This window comes from Colobus angolensis, unplaced genomic scaffold (genome assembly GCF_000951035.1).
Source record: "Colobus angolensis palliatus isolate OR3802 unplaced genomic scaffold, Cang.pa_1.0 Scaffold23, whole genome shotgun sequence".
In the NCBI taxonomy this organism is placed as follows: Eukaryota; Metazoa; Chordata; class Mammalia; order Primates; family Cercopithecidae; genus Colobus; species Colobus angolensis.
The window spans coordinates 21,122,953-21,140,858 of record NW_012115488.1 but is presented as its reverse complement, the minus strand read 5'-3'; the positions used below and the strand labels follow the sequence as shown (position 1 = coordinate 21,140,858).

Here is a 17,906-nt window from a genome sequence, read left to right as displayed (position 1 = left end):
CCTTCCTTCCTTCCTTCCTTCCTTCCTTCCTTCCTTCCTTCCTTCCTTCCTTCCTTCCTTTTCTTTCTTTTCTTGTGATGGAGCCTTGCTTTTCTGCCCAGGCAGGAGTGCAGTGGCTCACTGAAACCTCCTCCTCCTGGGTTACAGCAATTCTCCTGCCCTTAGCCTCCCAAGTAGCTGGGACTACAGGGGTGTGCCACCAGACTTGGCTAATTTTTGTATTTTTAGTAGAGATGGGGTTTTACCATGTTGGCCATGCTAGTCTCAAACTCCTGACCTCAAGTGATCCGCCCACCTTGTCCTTCCAAAGTAGTGGAATTACAGGTGTAAGCCACCATGCCCTGCCTCAACATATTTCTATGAGCTTATTAAATCCCTGTTTTGAGCTCTGGATTTTAAGAGGCAATTGTTTCAATTCCTTTTTTAAGTATGGCAATATAGTACTTTTAAAATCTATGTTAATGACAGCATTTTTCTGGAGACTGTTCTCCCTTACTAGTCATTTGTTTTTCTTTTTTGGTTGTTATTCAACTTTTAATGAGGTGAATTATTCCTTGTCAGCTTTTCGTGAGGTGTTTGTATTAGACTTCATAATACAGGATTGCCTGTATTATGAAAATGGATCAATTAAATAGAACTTTTCATGAAGCACTGTAAAATGAGTTATAGCTGCATTGACATATTGATGCCTTTAAACCTTAGAAAGCTGTAGTAATAACAAGAGATTTGTAGTGGAGTGGGATTGCAGAGATTAGTGACACAAGATCAAGCGGCCATAAATAAACTCACAAATAGTCAAGTTAGTAAAAGATGTCCTTTTGGTTAATGCAATAGAATGCTGGATCTCTGTCTTCTCCCACTTAAAGATATTACATATGAATTAGCACATCACAGCCCTGCTTCCTTTCTCAATGTAGGCCTGTATTATTCACATTTTCTACTGGGGGCCTGCTTGGATGCCTCTGCTTTCTCAAGTTAGCTAATTGACTGATTATATTCACCAGTGCTGGTCTAATTGGCTTATTGCAATCACCTGGGCTGAGCTAATTGGCTTAAGGTATTTACCCTAGTTGCAGAAGATGACCTCTGACCTACTTTTCTTCTGAGGCTTTTTTTGCAACATATACACACACATTACATAGACATAGCCATGTGATCCATTCTGTGTGTATATGTTTATCCACCTATCTTATATCTAAATAAAATAGTAAAAATGCTAGGATAAAACCATTGTTTGTGTAATTATGGAACAAGGAACAGTCATGTATCAAACTCCGAACCTAGGAAAATTGAACTAATTGAAAAATTAGAAAAAATGTAAGTGACAATAAATATATGGAAAAATGCTTAACATCACTGAGGATTTTTTAAATGAATTTAAAAAATTATATTTTTTTTAACCAATGAGCTTGGTAGTCATTTAAGTCTTATTATGTGAAGTGTTAATGAATTGTTGGTGGGACTGCATATTTGTATGACTTTTTGATAAAGTGGTTTGGCAATATCAAAATATAAATATTTATTCACTTGTACCTAGCAGTTTCACTCATTGTAACCTGTCCTATAGATGGGATTGCCCAAAATGTGCCAGGGTAAACTTAAAAAAAAGTACATCATAACATTCTAATGGAAATAACAAAATGATTTAAACCTATGTATAATACAATATAATATTAACAATATTTATCATTAAATACATGTACTGGACTAGGCAATAAAATTACAGGACATTTATGCTGTAGAATATTATGACAGTGCCAATAAATAAATTTATACCTTTAAGTGCCCATATCAGAAATGTCCAGGATATAATAAGTGAAAACTGGACATTGTTGAATATAAAGATAGTATGTTTTATTATGCCTATAATTGTGTAAAAAAAATTAAATGGGTATACAACATGTAACTGTATGAGCAAATGTCTGAAAAATTGAAAAGAACTGTTAACAGTGGTTACCCTCATCTAAGTGACATAGGTGAATAGGGGTTACCTTCATAAAGTGAGGGCAGGCTGGGGTAAGAAAGCATATTTTTCTCTTGATTTATTTTTAAATAGTTTAAATCAAAGTAAAATGATTGGAATAAATAAATAAGGTTATATCATATTAGGAAAATATAATTTATATGATATAAATTTCAATTATTAGTTAAATTTCTGAAAATTCACAATTTTGTTTTTTTTCCCCAAGACACTTGTGTAACAGCAAGCAATAGCACCAGTTGTACCTCTTCAACTTCTTCACTTTCTAACTACTTATATGTCTTCATCTTGGGACAACTGCTGCTGGGGGCAGGAGGAACTCCTCTTTATACTCTGGGAACAGCCTTTCTTGATGATTCTGTGCCCACACACAAATCTTCTCTCTATATAGGTAAGTTTATTCTCTAAACTGTCTCAGTATCACTTTATCTTATTATATGTTTACTTTAGAAGTAAAGTATAACATAAGCTTATTAAAAAGTTAGTTGTAATGCCATAGGTATTCCCAATAAATGCATGCATTATTACTTTTGTTTTATTTCCTGCCATGTAATGTCAGTTAATATAAATTGTCATCATTTTTGTTGACCCTCTGCTGTATTTCTTGGTATTGGCAGGCCAGCTTTGCAGGATAGGAAGAGCCATTTAAACAGCATTCTCTCTAGATTGCTTGAATCTCAGGGTAACTTACACAAGTGACATAGAGGCAGATCTCTGCAAGGTGCAGAGATTGAGCTCTGCCATTCTGTGTGATTTATTACATCCTATATTGACTTACAGTCCACAAAAGAAACCATTGTTTCTCCTTTGTGATGTAATTCCTGGTAGCATAAGTTTCTCTTAAATTCTTTCTCTTATGTTCCTGAAAGGTAAAACTAACTAGACAATGCACAGCCCTACATCTAATTATTGAATACTTTATTTGCATATGAGTTTTCTCTTTATCAGTCTGTTAATCTAACATAGGAGATTCATTGCCATAGCGCTAGTAAGATAGTATGTTCAGTGCAGCCTAAGCTACTGAGGAACTCACAAATACCATTGGCCTTGATTACAGCCAGAGGATTCAAATGGAGACTACACTGCTGCACCCACCCAGAATCAAACCCAAAGGGTACCTACCCAACCAACACCATAGATATATCTATAGGAATATGTCTTATCCTATGAAAACGACTCAGTAAAATTGGAAGAGTTACTGTTGCTCCAGCTGTGCAGACATCAATATATTAACAAGCAAAAACAAAAACATGAAAAATCAAGGAAACATGGCACCTTGAAAGAAATACAATAATTATACAGTAACAGAACCAAAAGAAAATAAAAATCTATGAAATGCCTAAAAAGGAATTTGAGCTAATGGTCTTAAAGAAACTCAGTACGATATCAAGGGAGCTCAGATAAACAATACAAGGAAATCAAGGAAACAACTTATGGTCTGAATGAGAAATTCAAGAGAGACAGATATCATTAAAAATAACCAAATATAAATCATGCAACTGATGAGTTAAATGAATGAAATTACAAGTGTAGTTGAATGAAAAATTATATTTGAGAGGTTTAACAATAGACTAGATCAAACAGAAAGAATTTCTGACCTCAAAGAGAGGTCTTTTGAAATAACCCAGTCATACAAAACAGCAAACAATATGAAAAAAAAATAAACAAAGCTTATGTGACATATGGGCACTATTAAGTAAACAAATACTTGAATTTTAGGAATTTCAGAAGGAGAAGAAATGGGAAAAGGTATAGAAAATCCATATAATGATATAATGCTGAAAACATCCCAAGTTGTGGGTGAGAAATTAGACATCCAGATCCAGGAAGCTCAGTGATTCCCAAATAGATTCAACCCAAAAGGGTCCTCTTCAAGGTATATTATATTCAAACCAGTAAAAATCAAAGACAAAGATAATTCTAAAAATAATAAGAGAAGAGCATCAAATCACCTATGGAGTAATTCCCATCAGAAAGATTTCTCAGCAAAAACCTTACAGGTCAGGAGAGAATTGGATGATATACTTAAGAATGCTCAAAGGCAGGGGTTTGGGGGTCAGAGGCGGGACACAGCTGTCAGTCAAGAATACTATATCTAGCAAAGCTATTCTTCAGAAATAAAGGTGAAATAAAGTCTTTCCCGGGCAAGCAAAAACTGACAGAGTGCATCATCACTAGACCAGCCCTACAAAAAATGCTTAAGGGAGTCCTACATCTGGAAGCAAAAGGACAATAATTATCACCCTGAACACAAGTGAAAGTATAAAACTCAGTGCAAAGCAGATACTCAAGAAAAAGAAAGGAATCAAATGTTATCACTACAGAAAACTACTAAAATACTAAGATGAACAAGAGAGGAAGAAATGAACAAAGGATATATAAAACAATCGGAAAACAATTGACAAAATGACGGAAGTCCTCACCTATCAATGATAACAACCTTGAGTGTAAATAGTTTAAATTCCCTAATTAAAAATTTAGGTAGGCTGAATGGATTAAGAAAGTATATCTAACCATGTGCTGCCTAGAAGAAACTCATTTCAACTGTAAAGATACACTTAGACGGAAAGTGAAGGGATAAAAAAATACATTTAGTGTAATTGTAAACCAAAAGTGTGTGGAAGTAGCTATACTTAAATTAGACAAAATAGTATAAGTCAAAAAGTACAGGAGGCAAAGAATATTGTTTTACTCTTACAAATTCACCAAGAATACAAAAATAAATTCACCAAGAAGATACAGCAGTTATAATCGAATACAAACCCAACACCAGCGCATACATGTATATAAATCAAATATTATTAGAGTTAAAGAAATGGACCCCAATATAATAATAGTTGGAAACTTTAATGCTCCACTTCCAGCACTGGAAAGATTATCTAGGCATAAAATCAGCAAATAATACTGGACTTAAACTTCAGTATAGACCAAATTGACCTAACAGGTATTTACAGAACATTTTATCCAGCAGCTACAGGATACATGTTCTTCTCTTCAGCACATGGAACATTCTTTAGGATAGACCATATGAAACCACAAAATAAGTCTCAATAAACTTTAAAATATTAATAATATATTAGGTATATTCTCAGACTACAGTGAAATAAAACTAGAAATCAATAATGAGGAACTTTTGGAACTGTACAAATACATGAAAATTAAACATCATGCTCCTGAGCAACCAATATGCCAATGAAGAAATTAAGAAGGAATTACATGAAAATAGAAATACAATAAACCAAATCTTATGAGGTACCACAAAAACAATGCTAACAGGGAATTTTATACCAATAAACACCTACATCATAAAAATAGATTTCAAATAAACCACCTAATGATGTACCTTAAGAAAATGGAAAAGCACGAACAAACAAACCCAAAATTAGTAGAAGGAAAGAAATAATAAAGACTATCTCAGAACTAAACAAGAGTTAAAAAAAAAAAACTACAGAAGATCAATGAAATGAAAATTGATTTTTGGAAAAGATAAAATAAAGCCATTTGCTAGACTAAAAAAAAGAGAGAAGACCTAAGTGAAATCAGAAACAAAATAGAAGGCATCACAGCTGATACCACAGAAAAACAAAGGGTTATTAGTCTTACGAACAAATACATCCAACAAATTGAAAAACCTAGAGAAAATGGATACATTCCTAGGCACATAAAACCTACCAAGATTGAACCATGAGGAAATAGAAAACTTGGTCATGTAATGAGTCATGTAACATGTAATGAGATTGAATCAATAATAGACAGTCTCCCATGAAACAAAAGCCCAGGGCTGGATGGCTTCACTGCTGAATTCTATAAAACTTGTAAAGAAGAACTTAGTACCAGTTCTTTTCAAACTATTCCAAACAGTTGAAGAGGAGAGAATTCTTCCTTATTCTGAGACCAGTATTACCCTGATGCCAAAACCAGAGAAAAACAGAATGTAAAGAGGAGCTACAAGCCAATATCCCTAATGAACATAGATACAAAAATCCTCAACAAAATTATAGCTGGCTGAATTTAATAGCACACCAAAAAATGATATACCCTGATCAAGTGGAATTGATCTCAGTGATGCAAGAATTTGTTCATCATATGGAAATCAATAAATGTGATACATCACATAAACAGGATGAAGGACAAATATCACATGATCATCTCAATAGATGTAGAAATGTATTTTATAAAACTCAACATCCCTTCATGATAAAAACTCCTAAGAAATTAGGTATAAAAGGAACATACATCAACACGATAAAGGCCATGTATGGCAAACGCACAGCTAACATTATACTGAATGAGAAAAAGCTGAAAGCCTTTCTTCTGAGAACTGAAATACAAGAAAGCCCACTTTCTTTTTTCTTTCCTTTTCTTTTCTTTTTTTTCTTTTTGAGATGGGGTCTCGTTCTTGTCGCCCAGGCTGAAGTACAGTGGTGCGATCTCTGCTCACTGCAACCTCTGCCTCCCGGGTTTAAGCAATTCTCCTGCTTCAGCCTCCCAAGTAGCTGGGATTGCAGGTACCTACATCACGCCCGGCTAATTTTTGTATTTTTAGTAGAGGCTGGGGTTTCACCATGTTGACCAGACTGGTCTCGAACTCCTGACCTCAGGTAATCCACCTGCCTCGGCCTCCCAAAGTGCTGGGATTACAGGTGTGAGACACCAGGCCTGGCTGAAGGCCCACTTTCATCACTCTTATTCAACATGGTACTGGAAGTCCTATTCAGAGCACTTAGGCAAGAGAAAGAAATAAGGGACATCCAAATTGGAGACGAGGAAGCCAAATTGTCTGTCTCCACAGATGATATAATCTTATATAAAAACATCTAAAAACTTCACCAAAAAACTCTTAGAACTACTAAATAAATTCAGTGATGTTTCAGGGTACAAAGTCGCATTAAAAAATCAGTAGTGTTTCTCTACACCTTTGATGAACTAGCTGAAAAAGATATCAAGAAAGTAATATCATGTATAATGGTTACAAAGAAATACATAGGAATAAATTTAACCCAGGAGGTGAGAATCTTTAAAGGAAAACTACAGAACACTAATGACAGAAACTTAAGAGAATAAAAATGGAAAGGCACCCCATGCTCATGGATTCAAAGAGTTAATATTGTTAAAATGACTGACTATACTACCCAAAGCAATTTACAGATTCAATGCAATCCCTATCAAAATTCCAATGTCACTTTTCAGACACGGAAAAGCAGTCCTCAAATTCATATGGAACTGGAAAAGATGCCAAATAGCCAAAACAATCCTGAGCACAAAGAACAAAACTGAAAACATCACACTATCTGATTTCAAATTATACAACAAAGCTTTAGTAATCAAAAAAGAATGGTGTTGATATCAAAACAGACACATTGACCAATGGAACACAATAGAGAACTCAGAAATAAATCTGTGTATTTATGACCAACTGATTTTTGCTAAAGATACCAAGGATATACACTGGGGACCCTTTAATAAATGGTGCTGTAATAACTGGATATTGATATGCAGAAGAATACAACTAGACCCCTATCTCACCATATACAAAAATCAACTCAAAATGGATTAGACACTTAAATGTAAGACTCAAAACTATAAAATTACTAGAGGAAAACACAGGGGAAACACTTTATTACCTTGATCCTGGCAAAGATTATATGGCTAAGACTGCAAAAACATAGGCAACAAAAACAAAATTAGACAAATAGGACTATATCAAGCTAAAAAGTTGCTGCACAGCACATGAAACAATCATCAGGTTGTAGAGACAACCTATAAAACAGGAGGAATTATTTGCAGACTGTTCATCCAACAGAGGACTAATGTCTAGAATATATAAAGAGCTTTAACACCTCAACAGCAAAAAGTCCAAATAATCTAATTAAAAAATAAGCAAAGAATCTATATAGCCATTTTTCACAATAAGATATACAGATGACCACCAAGTATATGAAAAAATGCTCAACATCAATTATCAGGGAAATGCAAATCAAAGCCACAATGACATATTATCTCACTTCAGTTAGAATGGCTATTATCACAAAGACAACACGTCAAATGCTGGTGAAGATGCAGAGAAAAGGGAACTTTTAAATAGAATGTTGGTGGGAATGTAAATTAGTACAGCCATTATGGAAAATAGTATAGACATTTCTCAGAAACGGAAAGTATAATTACCATATGATCCAGTAATGCTACTATTGGGTATTTATCCAAGGGAAAGGAAATCAGTGTATTGAAGAGATAGTTGTGTCCCCATGCTTATTATAGCACTTTTCACAATAGCTAAGAGATGGAATCAAGCTAAACATTTGTCAACAGATGCATAGGTAAAGAAAATGTGAAATGTACATACAACAGGATACTATTCAGCCATAAAAAAAAAAAAAAAAAAAAGCTGGGCGCGGTGGCTCAAGCCTGTAATCCCAGCACTTTGGGAGGCCGAGACGGGTGGATCACGAGGTCAGGAGATCGAGACCATCCTGGCTAACTCGGTGAAACCCCGTCTCTACTAAAAATACAAAAAATTAGCCGGGCGAGGTGGCGGGCGCCTGTAGTCCCAGCTACTCGGGAGGCTGAGGCAGGAGAATGGCGGGAACCCGGGAGGCGGAGCTTGTAGTGAGCCGAGATTGCGCCACTGAACTCCAGCCTGGGCGACAGAGCGAGACTCCGTCTCAAAAAGAAAAAAAAAAAATCCTGTCCTTCATAGTAACATGGGTGAGCCTAGAGGACATCCTGTTAAATGAAACAAGGATACAACAGGATACTATTCAGCCATTAAAAAACAAAAACAAGAATCCTGTCGTTCATAGTAACATGGGTGAGCCTAGAGGACATCCTGTTAAATGAAACAAGTCAGGCATAAAAGGTAGATACTATATGTTCTCACTGATATGTGAGAGCTAAAAAGAAAAAATACCAGCTCCTAGAATTCAAGAACAGAATTATGGTTATTAAAGGCTGGGGAAGATATGGGAAGGGGAGGATATGGAGAGATTTGTTAATGGATAGAAAACTACAATTAGGAGAAATAAATTTTGGTGTTCTATATAGCACTGTAGATTGAATATAGCTAACCATTACTCATTGTATATGTTCAAAAAGCTAGAAGAGGGGATGTTAAATGTTCCCAACACAAACAAATCATAAATGTATGAGGTGATGAGTGTGCTAATTAATCTGATCATTACACATTGTATAGATATATTGACACATAACCATGTATCCTCTAAATGTGTACAATGGTTATGTGTCAACTAAAAAAGGAAAAAAAGTGAAACTATATTCAACTGACTCCCCAAAATACTTGGGAGCTTAAATAAACAGCAACAACAACAATAAAAAGACATGAGTGATCAAATAAGTTTTGTTTTATGAAAATTCAGTTATATATGGCAATATTTTAAATATCTCACAGATAGAAATAAGCTCAATTTAATTCCACTGCAAGCAAAAATAGGGAGAGTCCCTAAGAGGAAGAAGTTTAACGGCTTACTTTTAAGAAGTAGACTTTTCAGCAGATCCAGATTTGAAGTCAGCTGCTGTAGTGCAAAATACAAAATTCTTTCTGAGTTGCACAGAGTAGAAAAGGCTTCTTTTCACATTGCTTGCATTGTTTTCTTCCGTGATATTGTAAACAGTCACTATGATCACTATCAGTAAAGGATAAATAGTAGATATGCTACCTCTACTGCCAGTTAACAACACTTTCCATGGATTTATAATTTTTGGTTTTGTTCTAATTATTACTACAAATAGCTTTTACATTGAATTACATGTTTTAGACTCCTTGACTGTCTATTCAAATGTTATTGTTTTAATGCAAATATGTGTGATTTTGGTATGTTTAATTGTTTAGATTTTTCTGTAGTAAGACATTTGTTTTCACTGTTAGGCAAAGTGAGGTTGTACATATGACCGTATTCAATGTCTCTGTTCTTCTTCTAGGAACTGGTTATGCTATGTCAATCTTAGGCCCTGCTATTGGCTATGTATTGGGAGGACAACTGCTAACCATGTACATTGATGTTGCTGTGGGAGAAAGGCAAGGCAGTATCTAGTTTTCTTTTATTTAAAGTCATTTTATTTTAATTATGCCAATATCATAGACAGAACATTTTCACAGTACTTCCCTCAGTATAGCATGAAGAATTATTCAGGAAAAAAAAATTGAATACAAAAGATTCTTATATAATATCTAATTTGGCTGCATTACCTTTTGGGTTAATGCTATACCATTTTTTATTATAATAACATATTTTCATAAATAATGACATTTAATAAAGTCGTCTGGTGAAATTTTTAAAAATACATGTGTAGGACCCCATTCATTGTTCAAAAATAAGAATTCAATAAAAATTAGTAATATTTTCCGTGGATTTAGTTGGGACTAGATAGTCTGAAGAGTCTCAAGAGTCTATGATTCTCAGAAAATGTTCCAGAGTAACTCTGATAATGTCATAGAGATCACAATTATGCCATTTTAACAACGATGACAATGAAGGATAGTAATAGATAATATTTATTTGTCCTATACTGTATACCAGACACCATATGTTTTGTATGTTAACTTATTTTACATGCTATCTTATTTAATAATCTCAAGTATTCAACAAAGTAGTTGATACGCACAGGTTGGTAAGTGTCTAAGACATGAATTAAAATAGATCTCTTTCACCAAAATTCAACACTGAGTTAGTTACCTTCTCTATTTCCTGATTAGAGAAATTTGTGCCTTTGCTGAGGTCATATGTTTTTTCATTTTGCCACTGGGAATTATAACTGCACAATCCTCTACATGACCATGAGCAGTGAATACAAAAATATAGTCATAGGTATGTGATTTGTTCTCTAAACTGTTAGTCCTAGTTTACTCTTTCACAGACTATGAAAAGACATGCAGAAGTAGTGACCCGGAGATTTAAGAAAGGACATTTTAATTTCAGTGGAAAATTACATGAGTTGTAGGAGTAGTGTATTTTTGGAAAGGGTCAAAGTGTATTAAAATATGAGACCCCTGGCTGGGCACGGTGACTTATATCTGTAATCCTAGCACTTTGGGAGGTCAAAGTATAAAGATCACTTGAGGCCAGGCGTGACTTGTGCCTGTAGTCCCAGCTACTTGGGAAGCTAAGATGGGAGAATCGCTTGAGCCCAGGAGTTCAAGGCTGCAGTGAACTATGATCATGCAATTATTGCACTCCAGCCTGGGTGATAGACTGAGACCCTGTTTCAAGGAAATAAATAGACAAATAGTCACTTTAAGAATAATTTTACATTAAAGAAATGCTCTAATTGAAGCACACTCTATGGGCTTTTAACACAGATCAGTGATTTGCTGTGATATATATTTAATACAGTAGAGAAGAAAATTTAGCCAAAGTTAAAAGAATGTTGAGAAATTCTACATATCTTTTCAAATATTTGTCATATTTACTATTAGATATTTTAAACTTTCATGTCATATTTGCCATTTTTAAACATTTTGTAAACCATTATTCTCATAACTCTCAGTTATGTCTGCTACCTGTTTTCTGATTCTTTGCAATGGCACAATTAAACTGTTGGATATTATAATCGTATTCTACTATATGCACTTGAAGTATAAAGTATATAATTATCTTAACTGAGTTTTAACTAATAAGGTAGAGTTGACTTTTACCTCTTGTTTTTCTGTCATATAGCACTGATGTCACTGAGGATGATCCACGATGGTTGGGAGCTTGGTGGATTGGATTTCTTCTATCATGGATCTTTGCTTGGTCTTTAATAATACCTTTTTCTTGCTTTCCAAAACATTTGCCAGGTAAGCATACTTTCTTTAAAACCAGAGAGGTTTATTTTAATTGTAGGCCAGTTGTTATTTTCTATATGATTAATAAGAACCATAGATTCACCCTGTTTGTTTTATAGAATCTCAACTGTCTGCCTATGTAAATTTTGAATATTCTTCATTCTAGAAATTATTGGGTAACAATCTTAATATTCATGGTTTTTTTTCAATTCCATTTAGTGATAGAACTATGAATATTTACTTCTTTAGATACTTAATAAATTTGTTTCTTATGTTTTATCTGGAATTCTGCTTTATGTGTATACAAGGTACAATATCTTTTAAACTATTACTTTATATTCAGTTAGTCGTTAATTTCAGTCTATCTTAAATCATTCATGTTAATTATTTGTAGTTAAAAGTGCAAGTACTTATTTTTTTTCAATTATCACTGAAGTCATTCTGTAGTGTACTTTTTTTTATTTTTTTACTGTATGTGAATATTAAACATTCTTTTTTTTTTTTTTTTTTTTTTTTGAGACAGTCTCCCTCTGTTGCCCAGACTGGAGTGCAGTGGTGCGATCTCCGCTTACTGCAGCCTCTGCGTCCCGAGTTCAAGCAGTTCTCCTAACTTAGCCTCCCAAGTAGCTGGCACTACAGGCATGTGCCACCACACTCGGCTAATTTTTGTATTTTTATTAGAGATGGGGTTTTGCCATGTTGGCCAGGCTGGTCTCGAACTCCTGACCTCAGGTGATCTGTCTGCCTCAGCCTCTCAAAGTGCTGGGATTACAGGCGTGAGCCACCACTCCCGGCTTGAATACTAAACATTCTATACAAAAAGAAAAGGTTAATTAGAAGGAATATTCATTTTTCTCTATGAGCTCTTGCTTCTGTATAATCATGTAGTTAAAAAACATATCTGTAGAAGTATTTTTCTTTAGGTTGGAGGTATTTAGTTGTTTATATTGCTATTTTCAGCAGGATAGATGATTAACTTTTGGAAATGGGCAAGAGAAAATATGACAGACTGGGAGTAGGTAGACTCATTAATTTCTTTCTACCCTGAGCCATTCATTTATAGTTCCATATGTTAACTGTTTTCTCAAATTTGTTGGCAGTACCATTATTAAAAATCAAAGAGACATGGTATTAAGATGGTGAATATTTCATTTGTCAAGCATGTTAGGATTAAGAGAGCAGAGGAAAAGTCTCTCAAAAGTCTCATTTACTCAAAGCCACAGTTTGAGTAAAAGGATCAAAAAGAGAACCATTTGAAAGGAAGAAAAAATGTTAAGAGATTTTAAATGAAAAGCATAGATATGTGATTGGAGCAAAATTGTCTCATTTGAATGTTTAGACTAGTTGGAACTTCCTTAGCTAGTACTAATGAATACTAGTTCTTGGGGCATCCTAATTACAGAAATAGATATTTGAACAATTTTCTTGACAGAACAACTAGCCTCTTATAGAATTTATATACTAGCGGAAGTATGTGTCAATTAGAAAGTAAGCACATTTTTACATGAAGAATAAAGTGATAGAGCAAGTTTACTTACTACTTTTTTTTTCTTTTTAGGTACAGCAGAAATTCAAGCTGGAAAAACTTCCCAGGCTCATCAGAGTAATGGTAATGCAGATGCGAAATTTGGGAAAAGTATTAAAGATTTTCCAGCTGCTCTAAAGGTAAAATAAAACTCTTCTCTGTCTCTCGCAGTCTCATACACACATACGTATACACACACACAACTCACATGTACATATGTATAGATGTGTGTGTATATTATATATATTATGTATAATATGTGTATAATATATATTATATATAATAGGTGTATAATACATATTATATATAATATACTATACATAATATATATGTACACACATAAATACATATAAACACACGCATAAACCCACACATACCAACACATACCCACACGTACACACACACATGCGCTATCTTTTCAGAGTATGGTTTTGTTTGCTTGTTTACTACAATTGGAGCTCTTATAAACAACTCTTTGGATTCAGTTTTACTGTCCTTTGAGTAAATGAAAACTATTCTAGGGTAGAATGGTTGAAAGAGCATGAGTTGTCTTATTGGCAATATCACATTCAGTGGTTCCTTGTTAACACTAGCAGCCCATTATTCCATGACATTTTGCTTATGAAATTGATTAGTCACTTATCACTGAATTGTAAATATATTTGAGAATTCTGAACCAATATTTTTCTTTTGTGAAAGAGGTGGTTAGTGGTAACTTGGTTTGAATTTGAGGATAAAGAACAAAAATGTTATGGTCCATTCAGTTGTACTCAGCAGAAAAGTATTCTATTTAGTGTTATTAAAGTTTTATTCATAAAAGACTTTATAATTTTACCTTTTCAAGATGTGAAATTGTTTGCTTTTCATTGTTTTTGGCTTCTTGTCAAATAAAAGCCTTAAAATGTTTTTACTTCTCCACTCAGCCCATCTTTCAACTCTGCACACCATACATGCACATTCTTGTGTTTTGCTGATATTGTTCATGCTTTAATTGCAACTACTAATATTTTCTCTTACAGTAGTTCTATTTCATTATCCCTGTTTAATTTATCTTATACATTTTAATTTACATTACCATCTAGACTCATTACTGACCATTACTTTTTTTTAATCCTTGTGTCCTCCTGCTTAGTGATCTCTATTCTGATTTCAATCTCTATGAATTCAACATTTTCTTGTTGGTTTTCCTTAGATAGGATACCACCTAGATATCTTTGAATGTTTGAATAATATATTTTACTAGGTGAATACTTTTGGATCATTCCTCTTTAATCTCTGTAGCCTGTGAATATTGCTTGCTCTTCTCTACTTAATTGTGTTGTATTTGAGAAGTTTTATGTTCGTGTGATTCTGGCTTATTTTCATCTGTATGTTGGTAAGTTTTTTCATTTATCTTTGATTACAGGAAATTTACTTAGTTATTCTAAAGTATATGTCTTTTCTCATTAATTCTTCTCCAGAATCGATTGTTTTCAATCTGAAGACAATTTTTTAAAATACCGCTATTTATTATTATTATAAATTATTTTAAATTATTGCATGTTTTTAGGTACGTTTTCCTTCCTTTGTCAGTCTATGTGGCTCTGACTTCTAAAGCTCCCATCTTGCTCCTTTGTGATTCCGTGTGTGTGTGTGTGTGTGTTTGTGTTTTGCTTTATTTTATGAAAAATTTTTTGACATTTAATATTTGAGAATTATAATTTGATTTTCATTTTGTGGTTAAATATATTAACACAACCTCCATACTCCCCTCTGTCAATAAATCAGATTCTGAGAGGTCTAGCCATATAGACACCTATTTAAAGTTGCTTAACTGTGTTTCTAAAGTTTTTAATTGCTGAGTCTAATCATGGAACAATACTATGAATTTGATACTTACAGACCATTCTCATCTGTGCTCATAGTCTCAAAGTCTTTCTTTACTGAACATAGGAATTCCGAACACAGTAAAATACCAAATCGGTGGTAGATTTGTAGTGTGTAAATTTACAGTAACACTTGGGAAGAGAACTTTTCCAAGAAGGCTTTTACTTTCTTTCCGTGGCCCTTGGAATGCAATAAAAGCATAACCACCATATTGAGGAATCATCTATCAATTTTCTAGGTATTCCAAATATAAATTTTCTCATCATGTATATGTAAATCTATTAATTATCCCTAGTTACATTTTTGTTTTGGAGGAAATGCTGAAATGTTACAGATGATTGTAAAATTTTGTTATTTCATCATGCTAACCTTCTAACCCTATACTTTGCAGTATAATCACAGCTATTCATTTGAGGAACTGTATTTTTTTCTTTAGAATTTGATGAAGAATGCTGTCTTTATGTGTTTAGTTCTGTCAACTTCTTCAGAAGCCTTAATTACTACTGGATTTGCTACCTTTTTACCTAAATTTATAGAAAATCAATTCGGATTGACATCCAGCTTTGCAGCTACTCTTGGAGGTAAAACATTTTCTTTATTTTAACTTAATCTAAAAATTTCACTTTACCCTATTAAATTTTTATTAGGATAATGTATAATTTGAGACAGCCCTTCCTTGACATTTAAACTGAAACCAGCCTGGCCAACATGGTGAAACCCTGTCTCTACCAAAAAACATAAAAATTAGCCTAGTGTAGTGGCATGTGCCTGTAGTCCCAGCTCCTTTGGAGGCTGAGGTGGGAGAATCACTTGAATCTGGGAAGTGGAGGCTGCAGTGAGCTGAGATTACACTGTTGTCCTCCAGCCTGGGTGACAGAATGAGACCCTGTCTAAAAAAAAAAAAGACGTTTAAACTTAATTTTGGTACAAATTTCTGATTTTCTGACATTAGGCAGTCTATTGTATGAACTAGAGAAAGACAAAAGCTAAAATGGCTAAAGAGAATATATATTAATCCTAATTCTTAATGTTCAGTACATTAATTTGACTAATTCCCTACTTAATGGACCTATTAAGTCATTTGTACACATATTTCTATAAATCAGGTGAATAAATATAAGTTAAAACCATATTGGCACTTGTTTCTGATGTTTTTCAGTTGTCAGTATAAGTGAGTATATGTGTATGATTTCTCACAATCCACATTCTTCTTTCTTATTAGGGGCTGTTTTAATTCCTGGAGCTGCTCTCGGTCAAATTTTAGGTGGCTTCCTTGTTTCAAAATTCAAAATGACATGTAAAAACGCAATGAAGTTTGCATTGTTTACATCTGGAGTTGCATTTACGCTGAGTTTTGTATTTATTTATGCCAATTGTGAAAATGAGCCGTTTGCTGGTGTATCCGAATCGTATAATGGGTAAATACATCTCAGTGCTTTTTGATATTAATACCAGAATAATAGACTAAACATTTTCAAGCATATGTTTTCTTAAATAAAATGGTGAGAAATTGGCTTTTGAAAAATTTGGAAGGCCTTTTTTTCTATGTAAGAACATGTGGTTTTGTTTTTAGTTTAGATAATTGATGTCTTCTTAAAAGTTGGGGATATTTATACAAAGAACATTTAAGGAGCAACTTTCATATACTGGGCACTATGCTTCCTCAGGGATACAAAGATTAATACAGTAGGATTTTTGCCTCTAAGCGATTCATATCTTGGGGAGAATTTCACATTATATGTTTTTATTGATTTAAATTTTTTAAAATAGAAATAACTCCCTATGATAAAAATTACCTTATTAGGTTGGTTGCAAATAGACAAGAAGAGAAATTAGAATAAAGCTAGTCCTAGCTAATACTAATCATTATTGTATCTACTTAAAAGTTTATGTTTATTGTAGATAAATAAATAACTTGTTCTCACCTGTAGACATGTTTCTAGCTATAACTGATTTGACCATTTATATTTCTTTGTTTTCCTTTGAAATTTTAAGCCCTAAGTAGGTGGTCAGGCAAGAGGGTATTGCACAGCAGTATATTTTATACCTCACAGTGCTGCTTTGTTTCATTACATATGTTTGAGGCTGTCAAGGAAGGTGGTACGTTAGGTCAAGGACTCCATAATTTTGTATAATACGACCTACAGATGATATAAATATAATCTACTTCAGAAAAGTTTGCCAATGACAATTACCATGATTTGCAGTTGCTGCTAATGTATCTGTGATTCTTTCACATTAATGCTGAGCATTCTAAAGCAGTATTTAGTTAAGCTCCATTACATTTTTTTTTTTTTTTTTTTGAGACAGAGTCTTGCTGTGTCACCCAGGCTGGAGTGCAGTGGCACAATCTTAGTTCCCTGCAACATCCGCCTCCCGGATTCAAACAATTCTCGTCTCAGCCTCTGGAGTAGCTGGGACTACAGGCTCATGGCACCATGACCAACTAATTTTTGTATTTTTAGTAGAGATGGGGTTTCGCCCTATTGGCCAGGTTGGTCTCAAACTCTGACCTCAAGTGATCCGCCCGGCTCGGCCACCCCAAGTACTGGGATTACAGGTGTGAGCCACCACGCCCGGCCAAGCTCCATTACATTTATTCGATATTTGTTGAATGCTTCCTCTAGCAGACCTTCATGGCAAAATCCCTGTTCTAAAGGAGAGATTGCGAAAGAAAACAGTGAACGAATAGTCAATTAGGTAATGGGGGATAAACAAATTGCTATGGAATTGAAAAGAAGGTGAGCTTCTCA

At 34.0% G+C, this 17,906-nt stretch overlaps 1 protein-coding gene across 1 annotated transcript in view; it reads left to right on the top strand.

Annotated features, from left to right (window-relative positions):
- Positions 1-17,906, top strand: part of SLCO4C1 (solute carrier organic anion transporter family, member 4C1) — a 63,186-nt gene that overhangs the window by 24,271 nt on the left and 21,009 nt on the right. Inside the window, exons 3-8 of the mRNA XM_011944308.1 lie at positions 2,190-2,372; positions 9,917-10,013; positions 11,653-11,774; positions 13,321-13,427; positions 15,590-15,734; positions 16,376-16,571. Of these exons, the coding sequence (XP_011799698.1) occupies positions 2,190-2,372; positions 9,917-10,013; positions 11,653-11,774; positions 13,321-13,427; positions 15,590-15,734; positions 16,376-16,571 (850 nt within the window). The remainder of the gene's footprint in view (positions 1-2,189; positions 2,373-9,916; positions 10,014-11,652; positions 11,775-13,320; positions 13,428-15,589; positions 15,735-16,375; positions 16,572-17,906) is intronic.